We start from the raw sequence: 27,929 nt of genomic DNA on the forward strand, positions 1-27,929 counted from the left end.
TGTTATCATGTCGGAATGCATCTGATTGGGCCATTACGCCCGTCCCCCTTAACCCTAACCCTAACCCTAACACAACGTAGAGATTTGGGAAAACAAGTTGATGTGGAGCTCAATCTCCCTCAACTAAAAAACACAAAAAACCATAGTTGCGAGTCAGAACGCTTTCTTTACATTTAACGTGACATACAAGAGACGGGAAGCGACAGCTGCTCCGCATTTGCGGCCCGAGCCGACATTCCATCCCGGCTTTCTGAGCGACGTTTGTCTTGTGTATGCGCAAGCGGATGTCGTTGTCAAGCGACTCGTCAGGGGTTTTGCGCGGCAATCTGACTTGATGACATTTGACACATTTCTCGCGTTTGCCAGAGAAAAGCTGTCATCAAATTTAGAAATGTCTTTTGGATTCAAACATGCAACAAGAGACAAGTGACTTCATTCAACTTTTGCAAGGGCTTTGCACAAAGCAAAATAGCCTCTGGAGACAAAGAAGGCGTTTGCAAAATGTGTGCAGCGGGGCCACTCGCCACACAACGAGGAGGCCAATGTGGGAAACCCGGCCGATGTCACTTGAGGAGCAACGGAATCACTCGGGCTATCTTTCGCCAAGCGTCTTTAAGCGCAAGCTATTTTGGAACTCATTCACGCCGAGCCATTCTATTTCCAGGGGTGGCGAGCGAGAGCGCGCGTGTGTGTGCACAGCACGGTTGATCGCTCGCCTGCAGCTCACCGAGCAGAGCAAGTTAGCGGGGCCCGAATGTGACATTCAGCTACAGTTTTAAGCGTTTCAACAGTTTTTTTTCCCCCAACATGTTCAAAAATTTGTTGCAAAAAAAAACAACAAAAAACGTTAGTAACTATGAGTCTAACTCGGGGCTTGGCAATTCCGGCATACTACTTACGTTCCACTTGCAGGAGAAGGAAGCCAGAGAAGCCGAAGTAAAAGCCGTCACGGTTCGAGCAGGAACATGCAAACGTCAGTGTGGAGGGCCTGAGCCAGGATTCAAACCCAGAACCTGTCGGCCAGACATGCAGACCATCTACCCAACAGCCCTGCCCTTGCATGTTTTTCATCCCATCATACATGACACTAGTATGTCTTGACGTGCGTGCGCCATGTAAACACCTTCCGGAAATAAAGCTTATGCAAGTCTGCCCTCTCGCGGATATTCCCGAGCCATGCAACACGCAGTCGCTCATTGAAATCCACAGCGAGGAAATAATACAAGCTCCCTCGGTGCAGCGCTCTAAAATGCAGAACAATTAACGTGAAAAGAGAGCGCTATATTTGCACAAACTTCATTTATTAACTTGAGAAAATGTGGATAGAAAGTCAGTCAGAAAAAAACCCACACACATAAATGAAACGTGCATTTATTGCCGGGCCGACGCACGCACATCAAGGCAAACAAAGGTGGCGCTCACAAGCGACTCATGCAAAAAACCTTTGAAACGGAATTCAGTGGCAGGCGAGAGTTCATGCGAGATACCAGACCGGCTCAAATGCTCAAGATCTTGCGAAAATGCAGATTGAAGAAGAAACGGAGGATCGTGCAGAGAGCCACATCTATTTCACAGCGGCGCCGTCTGTTTTTCGCCGGCCGCCCTCTTGACAAAGGTGCCCTTGCGTTCCAGAGTGACAGCTCTCCGGCCGGGCGTCTGGTTCATCTCGATCATATCCACACCGGAATCCAAGCTGGTTTCTTGACTCCCCGCAGTTGTTCTTCTCCGCTGTTGCTCCTCCACGGCGTAACGGATCTCGGCCGCCGGTTTGCCCTCCAGACTCACAAACCAGGCCCGCGGCGGCTGCCACGACGGCGCTTTGGAAAGCTCGCCGGCGGCCTCCATCGAGCGTCTGCTGCTCCTCAGTCGACTTAAGGTTTCCGGAACCGACGCCGATTCCAGGAGACCGCGCTGGCCTCTGCTTGGCGGTAGCAAAGTATTTTGCGCGTGTCCTTCTGGATCTCCTTCCTGGTTCTGAGTGGAGCCTTGTGACGCATTTGGGCTGGAGCTCTCTTCGCTGGCTTCCATGGCCTCAGTCCAGCGGGGCTGCTGCGGTTGGTCTTCGGCTTGGAAAAACGCAGACGCGTGCAAAATGGCCACGGGCTGGCTGTAGAACAACAGAGCGTCCGTTAGAGATTCCGGAACTCGTATCGGCTCCGTCGCGTCGCTCGAAGGGATCTCGGGTTGGGCCGCTGCGGTGCAAACGTTGCCGTCGTGGACGGGTACGGTGACATCGCGCCGCTCCTCCCTTCTTGCGTGCTTCAGGCCACACTGAGATGGAGAAGATCCTTCAATGTCCTCATCGCTGCCGGTGGCCGTGGCTCGGTCCTTTTTGGGCGGCGCGTGCGTCACCTTCGTTTTCCTCGCCGAGCTTGGACGGAACAGCGAGAAGACTTTGAAATGAAGCTCTTCGCACAAAGAGCGCGAGCCATCCGATGGCTTACCTCTGACAATACAACAAGGCAGCAAGAAGACAGGCCACAAAACAGAGCATTCCTCCAAGGGCCAGCGCCACAAAAGACCAATGGCGGGCAAAGAAGTCACCCAGGATGTCAGCTCCAAAGACATCTGAAGAGTAAAGATTGAAGATGAAGATGGCATGGCTTGAATTTGAGGCCAGCGCTTACTGACCTCCACGCGTCGGCACCGGCGCCGCCATCCAGTAACCCAGATGCGGAGCGCTGAACGTCCATCTGAGTTTTCCACCTTCCGACACCACCGTCCCTAATCCCCGTCTCATCCAGCCGCCTAAATGACAAAGGAAGCAGGCGGTGAGCAAGTTGGATGACATGAAGCGAGCCAGCGACCCACCGGTGGTGCGGTTGTAGAACCAAGCCGGAAGAGCGTTTGAAGACCGCAGTCCGCAGTTGTCAGGGAGCGTCAGGCTGACCTTCACGGGGCCGCCGATGTGCAGCTCCGTGTCCCCGCGGAATAACCGCACGCTAACGGCTGCCGCCGGTTTCAACTCCGTGCTGACGTATCCTTGGTAAGAGAAAAATATTTTTTCAAAAATGCGTTTTTGTCACCATCGGCAGGTGTCCAAACCTGCTGTGCTGCTCATGACGCCCAAGGTGCGGAGAAAGCCTCCTCCCGCTGAAGGTGGCTCGGGGACGGTCAAGTAGGCTTTCAAAGCGGCCACGTCGCTGCCCTCGCTCAGGTTCAGGAGGCTCTTGGGGAACTGGACAACGGGCCGCCACAAAGCATCTACGGCGCAATCCACCAGTGGGTCCGTTTTGCTGCTTTTGGTCTCAAAACGCTGAGATGGCTTCCGAACGCTGCCTTACCCGAAGCTTTGTCGGTGATCAGGAAGGAGTCTTCAAAAATCCACACGTTCCCTTGCGTCAGGCGACGTAGGGGCACAGTCACAGAAGAGAAGACTGAAATGCAAAGAAGCCACTTTGAAGCCGGCCGGAAAAACCCGACTTGAGCGTTGGTACGGATCTTACTTGGCCTCCTGACAGTCTGGCAGGGAAGCAACGCGCAAACGTAGCCGTCCTTGCACGCCCGCACTGTGACGGGCGAGCCGCTTTGAAAAGGCACTTGGAGCAAAACGCCACCGTCCTCCCCTGTGAGAACCGTTTTGATCCTGGTGTAGTTGACGTGAAGATCCACCTCCGCCCGCGCCAGGTACTGACGAGTCAGCGTGTCGGTGACCTGCACCTTCAGGATGAAGGTCCAACCTGCCGGTCATACGGGGCAATTAGCAAACGTAAATTCTCTGCTGTGTTCTTCTCGGCCCACTTGGAGAATATTGATCTTGTGCCGCCTTATGCGCAAATCCAATTAGCCGCTATCACGCTGCGGAGACAATTGCTGGTTCGTGGCCACAACAACAAGAATTGGGTGAGTATCCGAGTTGAATTCACAATGAAGGAAATCCTCCACAGTACATCGGTGAGCGTCGCTGCGCTGTTAAAATCTATCACAGAGCCATGCATTGATTAAAACGGACAAAATCAAAGTCTCCTCTCATGCTGTTGATATGATGCGTGAGTCTCGATTTGAGTATTTCTTGCCCCCCGCCCCTAAATGTTACTGTCACATCACACGCTCGTGTGTTTTTCCGCTAATGCCGCCCCCGGCAACGCGACCCAGGCTTAGTTTATAGGAACCGACACGCCACTCGTTCACTCGCTTTACGTAAGAGTCCAGCAGCAAGTGCCAAAGGCAGATCACGAAATGATCCCGCAGCGCGGCTCTTCATCGCGCCTCACTCACTCCCGCTCGTGTCAAACAAGCACCGACACTGTTCAACCTCCGCAGAAAAAGCAGCACCAATAGGCAAGACGAAGAGGATTGCTGCTTGTGAGTGTTCTTCCATAAACGCAACGAGGCTCTTAAAGTGGGGTGGGGTGGGGTGGGGTGGGGGGCTCACTAAATGTGGAGGTGTCTCGTGCCAGATTACAATAATCTCCCCCATTTGGCCAAGCGGCCGGCCGGCAAAGAGGTTTATGATGACGATTGAAATGAAATGAAGCCAGTGATGTGGATGAGACCCGGATCGTCATGTTGTGGGCGTTGGAGCGTCAACACGCACGCACGCACATCATCTGAAAGACAATCATTCAAGACCATACAGCCACCTCCTCCCACTGTTAACCCACGAAACACACAGAACACAATCACGAGTGCTCGGTTCTGGGCGACCACCAGACAGTCAGGAACAGATGGTCCTCCAGCGACTTAGCTATTGGGGGGAGAAAAAAAATCCCACACACAGCCCTCGCCCACTTGTGCTGATCGAAAACATGGGCAGTTTTGTTTGTGTCAGAATTAGGTCATGCATTCCACGGAAAGAGGAAAACGCACGCTCAAGACAAATCTGGATCAAGCGTAGGTGCAGCGGCTGCACAATGTTGCTTGGCCGCCAGACGGCAGTATAATACAGTCATGTGGACAACTGAAGAGTTTCATTCAACTCCCACAGATGACTCAGTAAGATTCTGTAATAACATTAGTCATGTGTTTTTGTTTTTCTGCAGAAGAAAAAGGCTGTTTTGTTATATTGTCTGTCTACACATGTTGCGCCACCCTTTAAAGTCCCGCTGCAAACTGTTGGCATGTAAACCAAAATGAAAAGACTTCTTTCAGCCGCTAACTAGGCACAGCTTCCTTTTGTACAATTCCCAAAGAAATTCCGGTGAGAAACGGCTGAGAGCCAGGGGAGGATGGCAAGCATGGGGCAAAGGCATGGCACTTGGTCCGCTTCCAAGTGCGGCTGGCTGCGTGTGGGACAGACGGGCTCATGTGACGCTCGCAGCAGCCGGCGCCACCGCGCTCCTCTCTCACGCAATGAATTAGTCATGAATTTTGCAACAAATACATGTTGGTGGACATTATCCGTCGACGTGAGTTTGGGTTTGAGCGTAGAATACGAACCATCCGAAGGCTCGGCGACTGTCTGCGGCGGCTGCGGAACAAAGTTGCCCTCGTCTTCATCCTCATCTGCATGCAGAGGAGGGAAAGAGGCGCTCGTCCCGGTTCCGTTGCGGGGGAACTTGCCCGACGCTTCGCTCTTGCATAAAATCAGAACAGAGAGCAAAAATGACACCTGCATGTTTTGCAGAAAAACAACGAGGGGAGGAAAGAAAAGCTCTGTTGCAAAGCCAAAAGTATCACGCAAGAGTCATCAATAACTTGTTCGAGGCGCATCCATCTTCTTTGCTGTCAGCGTCGTTGGGGGCGGGAGAGAGAGAGAGAGAGAGAGTGAGAGAGAGAGAGAAAAGGGGGGGGGGGGACTCCGCCTCCTCGAGACTGCGTGAGGACGCCTGTATTTGTCACTTTAAATCTATTTTGATACAGTTCCAGTATTATAGCATCAATTTGTTTGTCCCTTGCTATGTTTTTTTTTTTTAGGTCACGCTTTATTCTCGTCATATTGTTATGTAAGCAAGATAAAATTGCATCCTCGAACATGAACGTGGGTCAGTAACAGAAGAAGCCGAGTGGACCGACGATCGCCTAATAAATCCTCAACTCAAAACAAAGTACTTGGTGTCACCGCTAGAGAGAGACAAAGACAGCCCCGTGTTTTCGTGCCCGATTGTTGTCATTTGAGGCGTGTGTGGTGTATATTTGCAGCTTTGATTACAGTTGTTCCTACAGACCTCACATTTTCTCTTGTTGTTTCATGGCTCAAGACTGACAAAGTGACACTTTGCTACAAAGTCAAGTGTGCAGTTGTCAATATTAGGTAAAAAAAATGGTCTCCGAGGACTAACTCAACACAACTCCGCACCACAGGCAACAAAAGTCAGTACCAAGTAGCATTCCTTGAAAGAGGTCATCAAATATTTACAAAAGGCCGAGGGGGTATTCTGACGATTGTGAGATCCCGTCTTGTATGTTTGCTTCTCATGGCGCGCAAGCTCTGAATGTAAAAAGGGGCCTTTTGGCACCTTTGGCATTGCAACACAGCATTGGTCAAAGAAAAACAGCATTGCACAAATAGCATTGCGAGAAACCCTTTTCAATTTCTGTCACTTTTCTGGAGTGACAAATCATTTATATTTTTAATCGTAAAACAGCAGCAGCATTAAAATGACTGATAAGTGTGCAAGGTCGAAGCGACATTGTTAATGAAGAGAAAAACAAAAAGGGTGACTGCCTGTTGCAGCTGCGTTCCTCTTCAAAATAGCCGAGCTGGACCCCCGGCAGCGGTGCTGACGTCAAAGAGCGAGCGAGACCTTGCTTGACGGCCTTGTAGAGACAGACGGATGGAAGGAAGGACGGGTGCGCCACGCGCTACTCGCGTTGGCCATAAGCATTTTGTAAATAAAAAGGCCAGCCAACCATTCGGGTCAGCTGGAGAGCATCCAATTGTTGTTCCATGAGCAAATGAGTGGCTGGGTGCACTTGCGGGCCTTCGATCGATGCGAGTCCGTCCGTCCGTCTCTCCAGGGCCGCCATCATCTTGCACTTTTTGGGCCGGAGCCTTGGATGTGATATAAAAAGTGCAAATGTGCTCGTTTGATGTCGCGCCGAGATGCTTTTGTCAAATTGAATCGCGCAACCCGAGGATAAACTTTAGTGCTCTTCTCAAGGACGGCGTTGCTATTCATGAGAGCGCTACAAAATCCTGATGGCTTTTATTTCATTTCCCTCACCAGATAAATAAAATATCTATGGAGCGTTCGCCGCCGCGCTTGCATATGTCCCCGTTTGGAAAATCAATTTACTAAATATTGCTCTGAGGTCGTGTGACTGAAAATCAGATTGGCTACGCTTCACTGCCTGTCACTGTCTGACCTGGATTTTGTTTTCCGTCTATTGATTTCAAGAGGAACGTCCTCCAAAATGCAGAATTATTGAAACAACAAAGGAATGAATGAGCTCAGGCCACTGACTTGGTCACTGACGAAGATTCCGTGCTTGGTTTCCACCAACGACTTTGTCTTTTCCTATTGTCCTGTTTTGCATCTCCACGCAAGCGTCTTGATTTCCATTTCCGTCTGTCCCTTGATTGTGGAAAGCGCACATCTCCCTTCTCTTGACTTTTGTTGTCTTCCTTCACAGTGAAAAGAATTATGCAATCATCAAGTCAAAGGTCTTCGTATCAATGCACTCATCTTTTCGTCAATCGAACGATTACCGACTCGTTGAAAATCGATTCGACAGTTGTGGCAAAAGCCCTTTTCAGCCCAAAAAAAGCATTGTTCTTGAAAGGATGCTTTATTGACAAACACCGTCCACTCAAATGCAAATAACAAACGGGACAATTGGACCAAATGAACAGAGCCCTTGGAGCGGCATCACAGAAAGAAATGCGCAAGTGGAGCACAGTGGAGTGTTGTGACCCAAAACACAAAGTTGGTTGGCGCAGGCACTTGGCAACAGTCCATTGCCATCAAATTGAACTGTAAATCGAAATGTTTTTAGTAGCACTGCAGAACCCAAACTGATATTGTGCTTAAATCGTCACCGCTGCAACAAGCATCCATCCATCCATGATCCCCAAAATGCCAAGTCCCATTTTTTCTTCCATTCTAATGCAATGTTTACATCACAATTACATTGGCTAAAACGTCAAAACAGCATCGAGAGTCACAATGCACAAACGGCATTGAAGAAGCAGAGGAACGATACGATGCCAACCGAGCCCAGCCCAAAGCCCAATGGACCCCGGCGAGGCCGCTGCCGCCGCCGCCACGCAGACAACACGTGCTCATAAAAGCTAAAGCTACGCTGGGGGCTTGGAAAATAACTCTGCACATAAAAACCATGCGCATTTAATGGAGTCTGACAATAACGCTAGTTAAGTGGCCATTTGTGTGCTTTCAAGATCTACGCACGGAGTTGCTTCTCGCTCACGCACACGCGCGCGAACTTTTTTTTTGCTACACTTTGCCACTAGGGTGGCTGCCGCTCCCTGTGGCCCTTTGGTCCAAATGCTGCAAAATGCTGGCAGTGAAGGAGCTGGAAAGGGGCTCTTTGGACCCATCCATTTCGATGGGGGGAGGCATAAACCAAGGAGCCCCTGTAATTGGCATCTTTGGGAACAAACGGAAGTGCCCCTTCCATAAAAATGTAAAAATATTGAGGGAAAAAAAAAAAATCAGTCCAGTGGCACACGCCCTTGAAGACAAAGGGCATCCCGCTAGAGAACGGTACTGACGGTGTCGAGATCTTTGGCGATGTGAGAGTTGCTTGGCAGGGACTTGAGGTACTCCAGGTGCCTCCTGGCATCCTCCCGGTTGTGGCGCACGTAGTAGACCACGTAGCCGATCACCATGGAGAACCAACCGAACATGGTGACGAACATGGCCACGTCGGTGGTCTTGTGGTGGAAGTTGCAGAAGTTGATCCCCGAGTCCAGAATTTGGATGAGCGCCTTGCCGGTGTACTCCTCCCGCACGGCCGTGTGGCACAGCATGTCCTTCACCGACTCAGGGTCCAGCCTCAGCTCGCGCAGCACCTCCTGCAGGACGCACTCGCAGTGCCAGGGGTTGTTGGCGAGGTTAATTTTGGCCCGCAGGTGGGCGAAGGCCTCCTTGGGCACGCTCCGGATGCGATTGTTGGCCAGATTCAGCGCCAGCAGGCTGTCTGAGAGCCCGTGAAAAGCCGCCGCGTCCAACGTCTCGATTTCGTTGTTGGACAGGTCCAACTCCCGAAGGCGGGGGAGCTCTCGGAAAGCTCGGTTGGAGATCTCGCTAATGTGATTGGAGGCCAAGATCAGAGCTACGGTGTTTCTCGGGAGGTCCGACGGGATCTTATCCAGGTTGCCGGACGTGCATCGGACCACGGCGGCGCCGCTCTTTTCCGTACAGTGGCATCCGCTGGGACACGAAGACGCGCTGGCCAAGAGGAGTCCAAAGAGCAAAGCCCGCACGGCTGTCAAGCGTTCTGGGGATTTGCCGGCCACGCCGGGGCCCGGCGACTCCCGCATGTCGATTCCTCAAAGGTCCGCTCGGCTCAAAGCGCTCAACTGATTTTACAATTCATCGTCAAGGAGAATGGCCTTTCAAAGCTTCCGATTGCGTCTCGCCGTCCGTCCGTCTTGGAGCGTTGATTTCAGGAGCACTCATGCGAGCTAATATCCAAGTGGGAATCTGCGGTACCATTCCAGATGGCTAAGCGGTAAGCGTCATCATGGTTTCCGGCGCTGGAAAATCAGAATGAAAGACGACGTTACTATCAAGGAAAGAGGGCCTTGTCGCAGTCACCGCTTCAGAAATGCAGCATGAGAATTCCATTTTCTGACGACAAATGACAAATTCCTGCAAACGAGTCAAGGCAACTGTTTACGAGGTGCGAAGGAATCCACATGAATGACATTTCATCAAGCAGTGAGATTCTTTTACTGAATTGGAAAAGGCATGACTGTGTTGTTGCTTGCGTGGTCATCACGTTGGCGTGAAATGCGATTGACTCCACGCAAGGCCCGCCGTGCATCCGTCAATAGTCGTTACGCTCTGTGCCGTTTGCGCTGCAAACAAGAAAGCCGCCTCGTTTTCTTTTGATGAAAACCTACAATGGAAAATTGCCTTTATAATTGCCCCTTAACAAAGAGTCAGCTCTCTGGCTGACTTGCCCGCTCATCAAGAGCCAAACTACACGACAGAGTCAATCGTTGTTGTCTGCTTTTTTTCCCAAATTGCAGCAGTCATGGATGGATGGATGGATGGATGGATGGATGGATGGATGGATGGACGGACGGACGGACGGACTGACGGATACATTACACTACCAAAAAGCCAAAGGGCACACTTGGCTCAAGTGTGGCCACCAGACTCCTAAGTCAAGTGAAGTGTCGTTCCTTCGAAACACAGAAAGGGCTCACACGCCACAAAACGAGCAGCAATTTGGTCCGTCTCGCCAATACGACCAGCATCATCATTTTGGGTGCCATTGGTGGGCTTAATTGCTCGTACAAATGAAGCCCTGGATGTGCTGGAGGATGTCTGTCCAATCATATTTGTGCTTCCCCCCCACCCACCACATGGTGCGACTTGCAGGGGTTCAGTAGCCCACGACCACCGACACACACACGCGTGATCATAAATAAGCTTCTCATTTTTGTATTCTTTGGAACTCAGCTGGACATGTGACGCACACACGCGCCGCAGGGAGGTTGTGGCTTGACCACATCATTAAAATCATATAGAAAATACACATGATGGATAGATAGATAGACGGATGGCGAAAGAGATAAAGACAAACATCTCAGATAAAAGAGCAGAACAAAATAAACATTTAAATAGCAGGTGTGATTATCACATTTGATTGATTCATACGGAGTACACAAAAGGTACTTACCTTTGGCACATTTTTCTTTGAGAAAGAAAACGCGGCTCTATTCTGTCCCCATCCGACGAGGCTGCGACGAGAACTTTCTCATACCACAAAAAAAGAAGCAGGATCCTCTGCTAAGAAAGCGTTGCAAAAAGTACAACCTTCTGCTGAAAAGAGCCTGAAAAAGGACAAACGTAAGCGGCTGGAAGTTATCACTCGTGGAGGTGGGTGCTTTCCGTGTGCTGCTCGGAAGATGATGAACAGGAGGAGGAGGAGGAGGAGGAGGAGGAGGAGGAGGAGGAGGAGGAGGAGGAGGAGGAGGAGGAGGAGGAGGAGGATGCTCCTTGTTCCAGGTGGAGCTGCCGAATGTCTTGCGTCTCTGTCCGGGGGTTGATGAACTCATTTTATATTTCTGCCTGGATGTGACTCAACAAACAATCACATCTGACTGGAATAGAGGGAAAAGAAATATTTCATTTCATTTGTGTGTACAATAAATAGGAAATGTGGCATAAAAAGTGTGGCGGTAAATAATGGAAGCGTGGTTTTACCATTTCAACAAATATTTGCGTCTCTCCAGTCCCGGCCATCCATCAAGTAAGACATTGAACAACGGAGCCGGGTTTTTTGTCCTTTTCTTTTGACTGCAGCGGGCTTTGTTTGACCTTTACGGCACATTTCACACAACAAAACACATTTTGTGTCACAATAATTCCCATGCAATAATATGAATGTGGACCTTTTGCATAATGTCCGTCATTTCAACTTGAAACTCATTCAGAAGCTAAAAAGGTCAGCGCTTGCACACATTAGCATTAGCAGCCAATAAGTAGAACAATCACTTGGCATGCATGTGCCGAAAGCACAGATCTAATGGACAAATTGTAATTTGGCAACTCGATGCCGAAGTGCTGCCACCACCAGTGAAAATACAAGCGAAAATTTAGTTTTGTGAGGCTGCACCACGTTTAGTGTGATTGTTTTGTATAAATCTGTTGCACGTCGCTTATTTGGACAAATGGCTTTCAGAAAAGTCGAGAAACGTTTGCTAAACAGGTAGCCAGCCCCCATGTGACCGAAACGCTGCCGCCCGTCGTCATGGTTACAAAAGTCATACTCGGCAGCGTCACACGTCAAAAGCGCTGCTGTTCTCTATCTTGATCTGATCTGGAAACCTGGGAAGTCTTCTAAAAAAAAAAAGCACAACGTGTAGATAATCAAAGCGATCCGTCTGCCTCACTGAAATCAATTCGTCGAGTCGAGACGGTGGCCTCCACCATCCCTTCAGCTAATTACGTGACTCGCTGAAGCAATTGCGAGGATCAGATGTGTTTGACTGAAGACTCGGAAGGTCGTTTGCCATCGTTCAGTTCATCACCGCCACATCTACAAGCCAGCAGTCCGACGGTATGGTTTTTGGAACGCAGCAGCTGCAGGTAATGTTTCATTTGGCCAAGCAGGCATAGTCATTTGGGTTAAGGAAAATGAGTTTTCACTGACCGCTTCCCTTGGGTGTCAAAAGTAGGCCACGGCTCCCATTATTCCAGGAGCTGTGAGTATTTCTTTGTTTTGCGACAGGCGCCAGCCCTAAGTGCTCCACTTGCTGTATTGTTCAGTGATAGATTCGCTTTAGATGCAACGTTACCGTTCCATCAAAACAAAATTGCCTGCGAAGGGCAAAAGTACTCCCATAAGGCAACTAGAAAAGGTGGCGTGTTTCAAGCTGCAACGGAAGGGCAAAGTCACTTTGCGCTTGACGGCTCGTGGTTGACCTCCTTGATTTTGGGGTGAGAAACCCCAAAATCAAGGAGGTCAACCATGAGCAGAAACACAACATGACAACATCAACAATGGACCCTGGAAAGCAGGAAATGAAATACAGCCCATTAGTTCTTGGCTCCCTTGCTGAGGCTTGTCGTTTGAAATGAAAGATGCTCTTCTTGTACATTTGTGGCGTGATCAACGTCCTCACGAGGTCTTCCTAATGAGCCCCATTTGTTTGCATTACGTGTCGTTTGAGCGCACGTTGGACCGTGTTTGTGTGCCGTCATGAGAACACGACCTGATCTCAATCATTTTTGGGTCGGCCACACCTCACAAGAACACGAGAGCAAAATCAGGTGGGGGACAAAGACGACTCCAACTTTATTTTCTTTTTACAAAACAAGAACAACATGAAGACATGAGCAAAGGCAACGGAGATCTTTGCAAAGTATGGGATTTGAAAAACACAAGAGCGGGTGGGTCTCAGGAGAACAGACGTCAGCTTTAAAATCAAAACTGAGCAAGCCCCAACTGATGAAGCCTGCTCAGATGTGAGGAGAAAAGTCTTCAAGACAACCACAACAGCGCCGTTGCGATTCTTCCGATCCCTGAGAGTCGAGGGGAGGGTTCGTCCACAAAATGAAATGATGGCTCCGACTTTATTGGCTTTGCTTTGCTCTTGCGCTGGACTTGTTGGTCTTCCCACATTTAGCTGGAACGAAGCTTCGTCTGGACGTTTGGCGCAAAACCAACAATGCAGTTCCATCACGACATCGATGACAGCTAATGACTTTGAAAATGACGTCCTGTGCCGGGAGCAATTCTTCCCGAGACCATCTCCCACTTGACCAGGATGCCCCGCCTCGACGTGCGGCATTTTGCACCTTGTCTCGACCTTTCAATGGTGATCTTTAGCAAACATTGGAAGGTTACGATTTGGGAGTGGAGTGGAGTGGAGTGGAGTGGAGTGGGGGAAGGCAAGATGCCCATTGTATCTCTGTGCTATTCTAGTCCCCGGAGATCTTGACCTGAATGCGTTGGCTGGAAAAGGGTTGCCAAGGTGATGCTTCAGCACCGCGACCATCTCACCTTTCGCTCAAAGACCATCAAAAATGCCTTTTGTCTGTTTGTCGTGCTGATTAGAGCGTCGCCTCTACAATGCCCACAAAAAAATATTGATGACTTTCCCACCAATACGGGATTGGAATGCCAATACGACAAACGAGCTACAAAACTATTTCATAAAACAGATGAATTGATAGGTTTCCCACCGATATGGTCCCCCCTACAGGATTGGAATGCCAATACGACAAATGAGTTGAGTCAAAGCTGCAGTGACATCATTGCGACAGGCATTATTTGATTTCTTGGAGTAGAAATGAGACTGGATTTACACCACTGTGTGGCGTGGTCCAAGTGGCATGATTGGTACTTTTTGGGCTCGGAAGCGAGTCGGGTGAGCGCGGGATGGGATATCGCAATCGGGATGAAGATGCTGAAATTTCTTTGCCAGAGTCTTGCATAGAAGTCTTGCGTCAGCTGCAATTTCATTTTTGCTTCCAAACGGATTGTCAAATACAAAAATCAAGAAAATGTATACAAACACCCACAAATTCTGTCTTTTGACACTAGATCAAATTCTAGCAATGTTAAATGGCTTTTGTTGGCATATAAGGTTTACAATTGTAAAAAATTGAGAATAAATAATTATACTACGAAACATATCAAACAAAAATGTACATCGTTTGACTGGCTAAACATGCAGTATGTCACACTGAACATTTGGGGTGGAGCAATTCATAGAGAAGATAACAGAAGAATCACAACTTGTGCATGGCAAGGTGCCCATGGAATTGTCATTTCGAAAATTCCCACAGTGCCGAGAAAGTTCTTTTGGGTTGCTGCACATAAAAAGACCTCTCAATCTTAGAGCAAGGAAAGAAGTCGAAAAGTAAAGCAAAGCAAAGCAAAATGGTTGCAGAAGCGTCTCAAAGTGGATTTACAGCAAAAGTTGAGCGTCAACATGGAGACGATGGAGGATAGATAAATCAAGGGCATGATCTCAAGGTGGCTCACAGAGAGAAGATGGCTACAAATTAGAGAGTGGCCATTCCGGTGACTTCCGATGTCAACCTAGGACAGTACAAAACAAAAAACAAAACAAAAACAAAAAAAAGTGTGACAAGAAAATAACAGAGTTGCTTGTTACGCGCATGAGGATTAGGATGATTTGTTGTTAACGTTCGGCTTATATTAGGCTGCTAATGCTTTACTACTGATGAAATTCACACACTCACATTTGGACTTGATCATCACATCTACACAATGTTCATTTGGATTGTTTTGATTATGATGTACCATGCTCTGGGTCAAATCGACCCGTGAATATTATTGCTTTAAAAGTCCACTTTGTTTTCACTCTTCAACCGGATTGGAAGAATAAAACAGAATTGATGAGTAGATTGCCGACAACTTCAAAGATTGCACATGAGCAAAAAGGAACAAACACCCATTTGAATTTTTCAAACATATACCAAGAATAGTTTAGTCAATAAATCTAAGAGAGCTCCTTTAGTATTGTCTGAAAACCCGCCAGCCACTTCAAGAAGTTGTCATTGCCGAGGGCTCATTCCACATGGCGGCCACGTCCCTGAACCTGCCATTGGGAGTTAGGGCAAATAATAATAATAATAATAACTTTCATTGCAATTGTGTTGAATGAGTTTGACTTTGTATTGTTTGTGACGCTTGTGTTGGTTGATTTGCAGGCAGCACAGGCAGGTAAGGTGAACAAATAAATCTTTTGAGGTGACTTTGATTAAAAGCGTTTGTGTCGAGGCTGTTGTTGCCATTGTCGTACGTAGGCATATTTTTTCAGGGCAGCCGTGAACCGAGTAAACAATTATTCAATATGTTTTGAGGGAAAAACTCTTTTTTTTCTCTTCATCATAGTATTGAGAATTTTGCAGCAGACTAATAAATATGTCCCACAAACCTGGCATTGATGAGATACTGAGCCAGACTGATGTTGGCGGGCGTCCCGGTGATGGTGATCTGCCGCTCGGTCGAGCCTTCGATGGCGTTGGCGATTTTGATCTGAGCTCCCGACATTTGGCGGATTTCGTTGATTTTGGTGCCTTGACGTCCGATGATGCAGCCTATGAGCTGGAATAAAAATCAATTGTCACAGGTCATAATAGAGATACATACGATGACCCCCCTAAAAATGACATGGTTAGCTGAAGAAATACAGAAATGCCATAAGGGCCCGTCTGGGATTTTTGAAATCTTACTCACGTCATTAGGAATGGTGAGCTCATGGGTGCTGGCCGGTGGACTCGCTTCCAAACCTTAATTGGTCAAACAAAGCACAAGAAACAAAAAAGGAATGGTTGAAAGCTGAAAGTTCTTCTTGTGATTTTTGAGGCATTATTTTGGCACAAAATAACGCAAGTCACGCTGCGTTTTTGAAGTTGAAGTTTTTCTGACCACACCTGAGAACTGTTGGAAATGTTGGGGCAAAAAACAAAACAAATGCAGGAGCACGCAGCTGAGCCCAACACGATTGTGACGCGTTACTGAAGCTTCAATTGAAACGATCACATTGCATTTTCATATCATCGAGGTCAGAGAAGAAATCTGAGCGAACCAAAGAGCCACTTTTTGGCAATCCCATTACGTGGCACCGAGCGTTTAGCACTTCCCGCATTACGCTTCAGTTTGGAAGCAACCCTAAGTGAGCCGCTATGCCATTAGAGCGTCGTCATGTAAGGCAAATGAAATCACGCAAAGTGTTTTCAAGGACAGCTGCATGGCCTTTACCAAACAATAATTACCACATGATTGCATTAAGCGGCCATGTTGCCTGTCACAGGCCTAATGGCTTTCTCAAGGAAAAAAAAAGAAAAAAACAGGAAGCGCAGCGAGCAGGTCAGGCTGAACGGAAAAGAAAAAGCCACAAGGTGGGAGGGGAGAGAAGGGAAAGAATGGAAGAGGACAGAGAAGGACAGGCACGTCTACGGGGGGTGGAGGGGGGGTCTTGTGGGTACGTACCGGGGAAAGCGGGGGTGGTCTGTCCGAGGGGGGTAAAGGGGGTTTGCTGCATAGCCAGCTGGTGGAGCTTGGTCAGCTGCTGAAGGGTTAGGAGGGAAAGGACAACTAACAGGTTACTCTTCACACCAACACAATGTAGGCAAAGTCCACACGGTGAGGAGAGGTGGCCACGCAACCAAGAAGGTGGAGGGGGGGAGGGACATGAGAAGGAGAGAGGAAGGAGGAAGTTGCTGTCGGACAATTTGACTTTGATTACTGCGCTCATCGCAAATGACCAAAACCCCTTTTTTCTTTTCTTTTTTACACTTTTTTTTATAAATGACTGGACTCGTCGCAAATGACCAAAACCCTTTATTTATTTGTTTTCCTTTTTTATTTTTTTACTGCATTTATCACAAATGACTAAAACCCTTTTTTTTTTTACTTTATTATTTTTTTTACTTTCTTTTTATGACTGCACTCGTCGTAAATGACCAAAACCCTTTTTTTTTTTTTTTTTTGGAGTAGTCCCAGCTCAAACAGACTTTTAAGAGGATGTCAAGTCGGCTCTTGAGCGATGGTTACCCGCGAGCGCATCCATCACTGCCCAACTTGAAATTAGTCAATCTGACAGCAGCTGACTCTTCAGATGCTCTCGCGACAAGGACGGATGAAGGCGGATTATTACTCGGCTCGCCGGCCGGCTGGAAATTAAGCGACTTGCACTTTTTAATACATGGACCGCGCTTTTTTTATCTTGTACTGTCTTTAAAGATTGCCGGAGGTGGGCTGGCACGTTTAGATTCCCGCCTCCTCACTCTTGATTTCATGACGTTACGGTGAGAAGAGAAGAAAACTCACATCTGGATGTGGAATGGCATATTGTCCCTGAATTGTGTAGGCCTGCGGGGGAAGACACAAGACAGGCGTTGTCAATATAGGAAGATGGAGATCTTCTCTCATGTCTGGATTGTGCCTTGGAGTCTGTTTGCGTTTTTGTGTCTGCATCTAAAAATAAAAGGGCCTTCTGGACTCGGTAGAAAGCCATCCATAGCGGAGGCCGGGACTCTTACCTGGCCCCCGGAAAAAATGACAGGGGTGGAAGCGGGCTTCGGGCGATAAGGAATCGTGGCCCCTTTGGGCGGCGACTAGGAGAGAGCCAGAAACAGAAACAAGCATTAGACATCAAACCTGGAAATCCCCCCAAAAAGTTTCTGGCATCTTATTGGTTTGAAGCAGACATTGCAGATCCAATTGAAAGTGAAATTGAACGTGTTATCGATGTTTGTACCTCCAGCATGACGACACAAATCTGTTTGACACACTGGATGATGGCTTCGGGGGTCCCGGAGATTGTCACGGCCCGCTCGGTGGAGTTGGGCAGCATGTCTCCGGCCACCTGAACCTGCGCCCCTGTGGACTAGAGAAGCCACGCGGCCTTTTCAGAGCAGCAATTGACTCCATCTAATTGAGGCTTTAGCTGGATTGCCTTAGCGCTGTCTGGGGATTTTTTTCTTTTGCTACTTGTAATGCCTGAAAATACTATTTTATTGCTACGACTTGGGCTGCAATAAGGATGCGCCCCGAGGTTCAGCCTGAGGGAGGGAAATCTCTCCTCAATGTGCACCAACAATAAATTTGGCTCATGTCATTTTGTTTTCCTCTCTTTCTTTTGTTGCCCCCGATCATTTTGTTCTGTGAGAAAAGGTTCAACCATAACAGAGAAAACAGAAACCCATCTGACAAGATTATCCCCTCCCAGACATGCCAAGCTCGTCTCTTGGTCGAGACGTATCACATCAACAAAACTGTACTGCTACTTTCCTATTTGGACCTATTCATGTTTGAACTCTAGCATTGACACATATAGACGTCAACGTATTTCATCTAGGCTGCCAGATGAACTCGTCCAACTTTGATCCTACCTCTCGCATTTCTTTGATTTTGGAGCCTCCTTTGCCGATGAGAGAGCCGCACTGGCTGGCCGGCACCACCAGCCTCAAGGTGACCGGCGGCTTGCTGATGGCCGGGCTGTTGCTCATGGAGTTGATGATGTCCTGCCATCAAAACACGTTGTCCACCAATGACGTCACCACGGCTTCCCGCTCGCGCTCACCTCCTCAAATTTATAGGCAATCATGGCAAAGGCCTTGAAGATGGTGTCCGTCGGTCCCGTGATGGTGACGATCCTCTCTGGGCAGTTGCCTTCCGAGATGTTAATTCGTGCGCCGCTCTGCAAAGTCAAAAAGAAAAACATCACGCCACAACTTCCACGCTTTTAACTTCAATTTTCTTTTCCCCATTCAAAACAGAAACGCTGTGAATCTATTCCAGCCCAAATGTGCATTTAGACAGGAAAGGAACAATTGATATAATCGTAATGGATGACAAAAAGATGCAAACGACACCAATTCAGTTGACTGCCACTAATGCGCAGTCGTAAATGTTACGAATGAGCACACTCACCTCTTCGCGCATTTTTTTCACCGTTTCCCCTTTCTGGATGAGATAAGAGAGCAGCTTTAGGATATGTGCCGGAGGACGGACGGAGGTGAGCCTACCTTTCCAATGATGCTGCCCACTTCCTGCAATACACACAAAGGAGACGTGTCAGTACAATTGACCACAAAGGGATTTTTTGTTTTCCCCCCCGCTGAGGTTCATCCTCCCTTTGCATACAATGGCAGTGGTGAAAGCTCCCCGAGTAGCTATGAATATTCAAAACACAACCACAGGGCTTTTTGTAACCAATATTTCTCCTTGACTCCCCTTTGTGCCTTTTTTTCCAGGCTTACTAAAGTTGTAATCAGTTTTTGATTCAATTGCTGTTCCTGTCCAACCACACAAACTCACTGTGTGTTGACAGCATGCTAAAAAAGACAAAAAAGCTTTGCTATGGAACAAGCAAGCCTCCTTAATTGCGATTGGGGCTTCCTTTTCCCCCCAGTCGCTGGCTCTCCGGCAACCAAATGGACTCGCTCAGTTCCGCCGGGTTGCCTCAGCTGCTTCAAAGCGGCGACGCCGACTTGCCTGGAGGTGAGAATGCGAGTATTTATATTTGTCTGCTAGTGTGTGATTGACTGCTGATCTGCCGGGACGGGCTCCGGAGAGCCGTGACCTTGGCCGTAAACGGATAGATAGGAGGAGGGCGGCTTGATGGAGAGATGGATGGATCTCGAGCACGGCGGAATACAGAGCAGATCACATTCACACCGGAAGGCCTTCAATTCTTGGACGAGAATTTTGCAAGGCGGCGGAAAGCTAAGGAGGCAGACGTACTCCATGAACGATTTGGGTTTGTCAGCGGGAATGATTCAGAAGATGAACGACTAACGTCCTAAGTGGATTTCACCGGTTTCATATTTCTGGGACGGAGGAGTCACCCCTAAGCAAACTCCTGCTTTTGAATTTTTTGCTCATCCATCATTTTGATCGGACCACTGTTAAGGGAATGTAGTGTGGCTGCTGGCCCGATTCAATAAAAAGAAGGACACTCCAAACAAGTGACGCTGTTGCATCAACAAGGAAGTTTCCCCTTGTCAACGACCTTTGACCTCCCAGTGAGGCTACCTGTTGCTTTGTGTCCGTGTCGCTGCGGAGGCTGCATATTGAGCAGATCATTTGCATGCGGTAAGCTATCACAAGTCCAAGTACTGTCTGATCTCAAAAAAGAAACCAACTTTGTCTTGGAGTATTTGTTCTCCAACGGTCACATGGTTTGAGACATTGGCCGTCTGCTTACTTTTCCGTGCATGAGGAGCCGGATGGTGAGGGTGACGTTGAGGCCGCCTTCCGACTGGACTTGGGCCGACTCCATGGCGGCAGGACGCCGGGTGACGATACCTGGAATATGATGGGATGGCGGCCAGCTAGGCACCTGACGATCATCACGCAGGGAGAGAAATATTGAAGGTCGTCCACATCAAAGCGGCAGCGGCGGTGGCGCCACTCACCAGAGCTTCTGCGGCTGAACTTTTGTGAGGTCATAAAGGACAGCAGAGTTTGCTCCAGCAGCCGTCTGCCTTCCTCTCTTCCAGTCAATTACCAGCTCATGCTGACATCTGAACATCGAAACAAACGTGATGGACATTTCGTCCTCGTTGCAAATCCTGGACAGCCAATCCACCCGCACATTTGTGCAAGTGGTCCTGGCTTGATGACATCACCGCTGTCAGAGGTAACAACAGCGCTCATTCTGGCATGCACAAATTGACTTTTGGGTGTGCCTTTGGCATCTTCTTGGTCATATTCTGCACTACGGTGGGCCAGGGCTCGGTGCGTCTCAGCTCAGGCCCTCTTAACGACCATCATCACCATGTACTTACTCTCTGGTGTGCTTTTCCGGTGCAAAACAATCCAATTAGTTGAACAGAACAGGAGTTATCTGAGAATGAGAGGGCACAAATAAAAAGATGAATGCATGAAAAAAAATGTTGTTCATATTATAGTCACGGTTTCATTGTTATTACTTCTTACATTGTGAGCTTGCAGACGACAAGACCCCCGGGGACCACTAGTGAGGGGAGGCGATTCTGTGAATGAAACCGAGCATATGGGTTCAAATGATGCTGCTTTGTAGCGCTATCTGCCGGCCGCTTTTAGGTACACGTGGAACGATTTTGCAGCAGGATGTTGCTACCCTCTTTTGGCCTCACACCACAAATGCACCATTACCCTTTTCTCAATGACGTAATCTTGACAATATTTACATCGTATTTTGCGACAGAAAATCTACAATTTAGCAACGAGTGCATTCCTTCTACAAGAATGCCAGCAAAAAAAAATAAAATGACGAATATTCGAACACTTGCTATCTCTACTTTATTTTTGTAACTGTGATCCTGACAGCCTTTCGTGTCATGATGGTAAATATATCTGTTTGCTTGCGCGTGTGTTGTTTCATTTGACTTTGTTTGAAGACTTAATATATTTCTGTGTTTTTTTTAAAAAATCAAAATGGCCTCAAGGTCAAAATGACCCCACCTGCCCAGCATGTACGCCATACAGGACTTTGTGAATACATCTTTGTGCTCATTGTATGTATGTATGTATTTATTTAATGGGTCAATTTGACCCGCAGCATAATAGGAGTGTTATGTAAGTTTTGAAGTGCCTCTCGCCTGGTTAAGTACACTTTGGAGTTTCACGGTCCGCTGTGACCTTTTCCTCTAAAAGAAGAAGCCAGGAAGGGAATAATGTGCGTAATCTTTGCCCCCCCTCCACACTTATACACATTAAGATAATCCTCAGAAGCAGCAATCTGATTTCTCCACAGCTTTCGTGCAGGGGCAAAGGAGTGGTTGGCGGCACCGAGGTCCCTCTGGGTAAAAAGTCGATTATCACGTCAATGGAAAGGCCCCCGCCCTCCCGCCCACCCGACCGCCTGCCGCGCTCCCATGACACTTTTAATATTTAATGATGAAAAAGGCTAATGCGCCATCTCCTCAGCGTGGCTCTTAAGCTCTCATTAAATATCCCGACAGCATCTTCAGCACACATTTTGTCAGCTGAAGCACTTCACACCCCCAAATGGAACACACGCATGGTAGTGAAAACAACATTCGGCCGTCCCTCCTTTCCATTATTATAGATCATATAATAATCCATTATTGAGCGGCGTGCACACGAACCGATGAACGGACCCAGTTTGATCATTTCCACCCGCAAGTCCGCAAAGGCTTGATTTGTCAAAGTTCAGCTGAACACACGCACACACACACACACATAGAGAACCCTAAATAATAAATGTGGGATTAGTGTCTCTAGCAAAAAAAAGATGGATTTACTCGGTGCAGAATATGCCGCAAAGACACGTCATGGCCAAGCAAACACGCGCAGACGTGCAAAGCGAATGCTCCGAGCAAGCAGAAGAAACGCTTAGGTGGACAAACGCGCTTCCAAAAGGGGCCACGTCGCGGTCATTTTCCCAACATAAAGGCGGGAGAGCTTAGCCGGAGCCGTGGAGCCGGAGCCGGAGCGCTTGCTCCAATCGGAACCGGCGGCCTAAGACTCTGCTTTGAAGTCAGCAAAGTGGTCGATTGTGCGCAAGATGGCTGGGCGGGCCTTGTCGCCGATGATGAGCCATTCGTCATGCTGCATTTCGTGTGCTTTCCCCGCTGCAGCCTTGGAGGGATTTCTTTTGCGTATTCATTTATTTATAATAAATATAAATATCGGTGGCCTTTCAAAATTCTTCCGGATCGGGCCCCACTGTTCTGAGCGGGCAAAACTGCAAAGGCTATCAAAGGACACTGACTTTGACATGGCGTCACACAAAGGCCCGCTAATTGATGGCCATATTTCCATAATCCTCCATTTAACATTGACATCCCTTATGCGAGCGACCCCTTGCCACGGTTGCCCTTGCGGGGATTGCGCCTCCGTTTAGCAATTGGCCGGGCTTCAAGCGGCGATGGAATTGCCCGTCATATATCTCCACGCCGGACATGTTTATGTCGGAGAGGCCGGCTCGTTCTGCCGCCTCATCACAGCTCCTGGCAAGCGCTCAAGCGTGGGTGGGGGCGGGGCTTCCGCTGCGCGTGTGCGATAACAAGACTGCCCATAAATGAAACGCAATAAACGGAGATTGTCCAAACTAATTTCCACATGCAATTGCGCGCAGGCTAACTAGGAGCAGACTAACTTCCGTTTATTGGCAGACATCCAAGGCGGGGCTTGTTGAAAAAGGAAAATGAGACAAGACCGCCCCCGCAAAACAGCCCAAGTTCCGGCAGGTATGGGAAGTTGACTTTAATGCTTGATCTTTGTGGAAGTCAACAGATTTGCAGAGAAACAAATGACAAATGTTCTCCCTTGAAGCAAAAAGAGGACAGGATGTTTTTAACGCCTACGAAGCTTCCCGGGTTAGGTTTCAGAATTGCACAAAGTCATTATTATGGCTTTCAGTGTGTGTGCGCGCGCGCGTCAGGGGAAAGCTAATATCCAGTCCGACTAAGCAGCGTTTGACATCCTCACACCTTCAGTAAAGAGACGCCTCGGCTTTGAAGTCGGAGTCTTAAAAGCTCTTAATCCCCAAGACGGGGGAACCACCAACAACCTCCAACATGCAAATGTTGCCTTTTGTCACGTTGGAGCACTTCTTTCAGATTGTAAAAGCCATTATACATTTGAAGAACGTACTCGGGTTGCGCGGTCGTCCCGTTTGACTCGGGCCAAGTACGCTGGAAAAGCTGCAACTCATCCGGCCGGCCGGCCGGCTCGCTTAAGGAATTGCCCGCCTCTGGAAACATTCCAGAGTCGGCGGAGGAAAGCAAGCAAGCTGCATCCTGGCGCAAGATCGCACCTCACCTCACCAGCTGCTCTGACACACTTTCAACCTCGTCAATTAATCATGCGGAACCAGCGACTGGTGGCACAATGTACTTCTCCTTCCCACAAGAACAACTGAACGCAGAAAATGCTGCCACAAGTTGACCTTCAATTTTCCAGCGGGATCTCGGGTGAATTGAAGCATTCCTCGAGCACCCCAGAGCAATTTTCAATGATGAATGAACGAGGCAGATTGGAAGCTCTCCTTAAGCTCTCGTGCAATCTTGCTGACTGGGCAACCTGATTGGGAGCCAAACATACAAGAGCCTAAATATAGATTCCTAAACGCACCCGTTTCACTTATTCATGTCTTTGGCTGGCATTAAAAAAAAAAAAAAAGAATCATACTATCATCTAGCCGAGTTATTCCGTTTTATTGTCCAAGGTCAATTCCGTTTTTATGCCGCGATTGTTTACAACCCTGACGTGTGCACGTGAGCGCATCACATGTTAAAGGTTAACGTTTCTCCCTTTGGATTATTTACTGTTTAGTGGCGGCGCCTCCGAGCTGAATCTTTTCTTCCATTTTAAACGTTGCGGCGGCGCCATTCAAACGCACGGAAATGAATTATTGAGCTCTTTCTGCTGAATAGAAAAATCAAAGCAGATCAAGAAATGTAATGTTAAAGCAATGGCGTGAGCTTCGGCCTCTGCCTGGGCTCTTTGTTGCTTTGCTTCTCCGTCGCCCGCTGGGGCCAATCTGTTGGTCAGGCGCCGCTCGGCGGTCGACTCCCGCGACCCGGCCGGCGTGCTGAGCCGACACAAAGCGACAGCTTGCGCCGCTCGAGCTGCTGCAATGTTTCCCGAAGACCACCAAGGTTAAAAGTAAATAAAACATTTTTAGCTGTGCTCTGGCAAACTAATACAAATATAGATAAAGAAAATGTCATTCACTACAATGACAATTTCTTTGTTTGCGACAGACACTACTGGATGAACTTGCCTTCCACTGGATCATTGGTGTCAAACTCAAGGCCCGGGGGCTAGCTACGGCCCATGAAATCATTTTATGTGGCCTGCAAAGACATCGACTTCATGTGCCAATACTAAAATTACAAATTGTCTTCACTGTTTATAATATGAGACGTTCATACATTTATTTGGGTTGACAGTAACGATGGCCCTCCAAAGAAAACGATGGCTATAACTATGACGATAAAACCGAGTTTGACACCCCGGCACTAGATGGAACAAAGTGTGTTGGGAGAGAAAACTCGGCCTTTCGGGCTTTTCTCTCGAAAGGGAACCAAAACCATGGAAGAAAAAAAAAGGTTTCCCTTGTCATGGATTTGGTTTGCTCCACTCTCGAGGACAGTTTTGGGTGAGACCACGCCGCTCTCTGAGTCCATCAAAGATGTTGAACGGCGGGCCGGCTGGATTACGCGTCTAAATAAAGCGTCCGGCGTGCGCATCGGACCGTGTCACTGATCCCGGCCGTCTCCGCTTTCCCAGACAACAGGTTTGCCTCGTGCGAGGAAGGGGAGATGACGCTCGTCACTCCGGTGCCGTGGCTTAGCCTAAGAGGCTTGAATAATCGCCGTGCTAAGCTGGCAGGCGCGTGCGTGCTAGCAAGTGAGCGAAGGCTCGCCTACCGCGCGCTTACAAACTCCCGGGAGCTTTTTAATCAAGCGAAAACGCTGAGAGGCAGCGACGTGTGCCAAGAGCTGAGATTTCCAATAGCTTTGACTTTTTTCTGACATCATCTGACAAGCAGCTCAAACACACACACACACATCATTCTCAGTTGGGTGACGCAAATCGTCAGTTTTGATTTTTTTTTGGAGAGACTCGGAGGAACGACTTGCACCAGTAACAATATGGCTGCTCTTGCGGGTTTCCACCTTCAGGTTTCGGGCTAGTCCCGAGCTGGTGACTTTTACAGACTCAATTTGGAATCTCAACATTGAGATGTATTTATTATTTTATAAAGTAGCCCGTCCAAATGTCTTAGCTGGTACTAATCAAGGCCCAAACATGTCGATGTTTACATGATCCTCGCACAGCGATGAAGAGGCCGCATGACTAATTGATGAACCAAGCGGATGCTGGACTGCCCGTGCGGTCGATCCAGTGTGCGCTGGCCGACGCCATGCTTCAGAACTTAACGGCGGTCGGCGCACTTGCCCTGGAAGCGGCAATAACATTTACTTGTCGCTTGACCGGCGCCAGTGTGTATTAGCGAGTCTAAAAATAGAGCCGGCACAGGGGTCAACGGGCCGCACGATTTGCGAACACCTCGGCCGCCGTCATCTCGACATTGGGTGCCGGCTCACAAAGCAGCCCCACAATAGAACGCGGGTTGTGTGTATGCCATCGTTTTTCATTCATTTTGTTCCAGTCAGTTCCTTCCGCCATCACTGCTCATCTGCTCACATTGGTCACGCAAATGGAGGCACCCGTGTAAAACTGGCTGGACGTGCAAGACGCACAGGTGCAAGACGCTGGATTTGGAGAGCGCCAATGTATCAACTGAAAAAGTAACTTTTTGGCAAACCTTTGTGTCGGGAAGAGCGAATATAGGAAAGCCCAACCTCAGAACTGGGACGAACCGTTGTTGGAATGAGACATTAATCATGCTGCTGCTATCGCATGACGGAAATACTCTCAAAGGATATTTTGTGTTTGTTATGAAATTGGGTTGATTCAGCATTTCTACTTTTCCCCAAGTCATTGACGTGTGGTGAGGCCCCATAATTGGCTACAATGGCGTTCAAACTGCGCAGGCAGAGCGTATTGACGTCTCAACCACTTTAGCACAATCTATTTCACAGACACGCACTCCACATTTCCTGGTAAATTACAGGATGTGCGGATGGAGGACTAAGCAGCCCCCCCCCCCCTCCTCCCGGCTATTGCCAGGAATGCTTTATGGGCCGTGCTGAGTTCCCTTCCCGTGATTCAATCAAGCGGGTCAATGTCTTGTCAAGTCAGGAGACACTGGCTGCAACGTCACGCCTTCTGGCTGGACGCTCACGTCTCCCGAGTCCGGCATTTGAGGAGGAAGTGACCTGTGGTTGGGGGGGGTGAGGCGGTGTGAGTGTGGGGGGGGTGGCCTGTCAGCATCTATAAATAGCCTTCAGCAACTACCTCGCAAGCAGAACAAATCAATTACAGGTGCCTTTTCTTGTGGAACAAAAACACGGCGTGTTGTCTTTGTTCACCTGCTAGGATGTGCCCGCAGGCGAGCAGATTGCAAAGTAGAGATAGGATTGTAATCACCTGTGACCGAGTCCCCGTTTTGGAAGGAAACGCCGGTGTTGGAGGAGCAACTTGAGAACGTAGCGAGGAACCAAGCGGAGGCCACAACACACAGAAACTCAATTCAAAAAGCGACGGAGGAAGAAAGATTGGGCTCTTACCTTGTCCAAAGTGTCACTTTGTGGGACAGAAGTGAGGAGAGTCCAAGGGTCCTGGGTGGTAGGAGAGGCAGGATGGGGGGGATGAGGGGGCTGCCTGGAAGCGGATCCCACAGAGGGGAAGGAAGAAGGATGGAGTGACAAGGAGCGGGGAGATGGAAGGGGGTGAAGAAGTGGCGCTTGCTTCTCTTTTCTTTTGCTGGCTGGCTGGCTGGCTCGCTCTTTATCTGCACCCTCAGAGTGGTTCACATCACAGGCACAGAAAAAGATTCTTTACATTTACACATGCTGCCACAGGGGGAGGATGGGGCGAGCTCCCCTCCCACTCACCTCCGGGCAGCCAATGGGAGCGGGCAGAGAGGTATCCCCCGGTAGCCAATGGGAGCCGGCGGAGCCGCCGCCGAGCTCGCTCTGATCCACTTGGCGAGAGGGATGCGCTCCAGAACAGGTCACGTCGGCGGATGGTGAAGCAGATACTATCTTGTTTGCAAAAGAAAAAAAGTGATTTTTGACAAATAGGGAGCAAAAGCAAGGAACTCAATCCAAACACATTGACAAGACAATGAGGCACACCTGAACAAGGCACGAGTGGCCAGAGGGAGCTGATTGGTTGGCAGCCACGAAAACAGCTCGGATGACAACAGCTGGAGATGGAAAGAAGAAAGAAAGCTGGAAAGCTTCCAGACTCATTAGTAGTCAATAATAGCTTGTTGTCAA

The 27,929-nt window shown here is 48.7% G+C and overlaps 3 protein-coding genes across 7 annotated transcripts; all 3 read right to left on the minus strand.

The window, feature by feature from the left end:
* Positions 1 to 1,355: 1,355 nt before the first annotated feature.
* LOC148393788 (protein FAM171B-like) lies at positions 1,356 to 5,702 on the minus strand. The gene is made up of 8 exons (XM_088383642.1): positions 5,380 to 5,702; positions 3,447 to 3,680; positions 3,285 to 3,377; positions 3,046 to 3,204; positions 2,812 to 2,982; positions 2,632 to 2,748; positions 2,445 to 2,568; positions 1,356 to 2,371 (listed from the first exon to the last, which is right to left on the minus strand). The coding sequence occupies exons 1-8, from the start codon at positions 5,555 to 5,557 to the stop codon at positions 1,570 to 1,572; spliced, it is 1,878 nt and encodes a 625-aa protein (XP_088239768.1). The 5' UTR covers positions 5,558 to 5,702; the 3' UTR covers positions 1,356 to 1,569.
* A 1,995-nt stretch (positions 5,703 to 7,697) lies between these two features.
* lrrc3 (leucine rich repeat containing 3) lies at positions 7,698 to 11,945 on the minus strand. The gene is made up of 3 exons (XM_088383257.1): positions 11,283 to 11,945; positions 10,756 to 11,179; positions 7,698 to 9,601 (listed from the first exon to the last, which is right to left on the minus strand). The coding sequence occupies exon 3, from the start codon at positions 9,383 to 9,385 to the stop codon at positions 8,597 to 8,599; it is 789 nt and encodes a 262-aa protein (XP_088239383.1). The 5' UTR covers positions 9,386 to 9,601; positions 10,756 to 11,179; positions 11,283 to 11,945; the 3' UTR covers positions 7,698 to 8,596.
* A 907-nt stretch (positions 11,946 to 12,852) lies between these two features.
* On the minus strand, positions 12,853 to 27,464 carry pcbp3 (poly(rC) binding protein 3). Of its 5 annotated transcripts, none has more exons than XM_088383256.1 (17): positions 27,216 to 27,464; positions 27,076 to 27,125; positions 21,004 to 21,059; positions 20,853 to 20,911; positions 20,481 to 20,588; positions 20,270 to 20,404; positions 19,089 to 19,112; positions 18,994 to 19,026; positions 18,644 to 18,760; positions 18,453 to 18,584; positions 17,819 to 17,947; positions 17,601 to 17,675; positions 17,389 to 17,430; positions 16,549 to 16,624; positions 15,793 to 15,845; positions 15,491 to 15,660; positions 12,853 to 14,628 (listed from the first exon to the last, which is right to left on the minus strand). In XM_088383256.1, the coding sequence occupies exons 6-17, from the start codon at positions 20,342 to 20,344 to the stop codon at positions 14,592 to 14,594; spliced, it is 963 nt and encodes a 320-aa protein (XP_088239382.1). In that variant the 5' UTR covers positions 20,345 to 20,404; positions 20,481 to 20,588; positions 20,853 to 20,911; positions 21,004 to 21,059; positions 27,076 to 27,125; positions 27,216 to 27,464; the 3' UTR covers positions 12,853 to 14,591. The 5 variants fall into 5 exon arrangements, with proteins under 5 accessions (XP_088239382.1, XP_088239380.1, XP_088239381.1 ...); XM_088383254.1 differs by having other exon boundaries at positions 12,853 to 15,151; XM_088383255.1 differs by having other exon boundaries at positions 16,549 to 16,627.
* Between the last annotated feature and the right edge of the window lie 465 nt (positions 27,465 to 27,929).

This window comes from Syngnathus floridae, chromosome 8, assembly GCF_059516105.1.
Source record: "Syngnathus floridae isolate MCC-2025c chromosome 8, RoL_Sflo_1.0, whole genome shotgun sequence".
NCBI lineage: Eukaryota > Metazoa > Chordata > Actinopteri > Syngnathiformes > Syngnathidae > Syngnathus > Syngnathus floridae.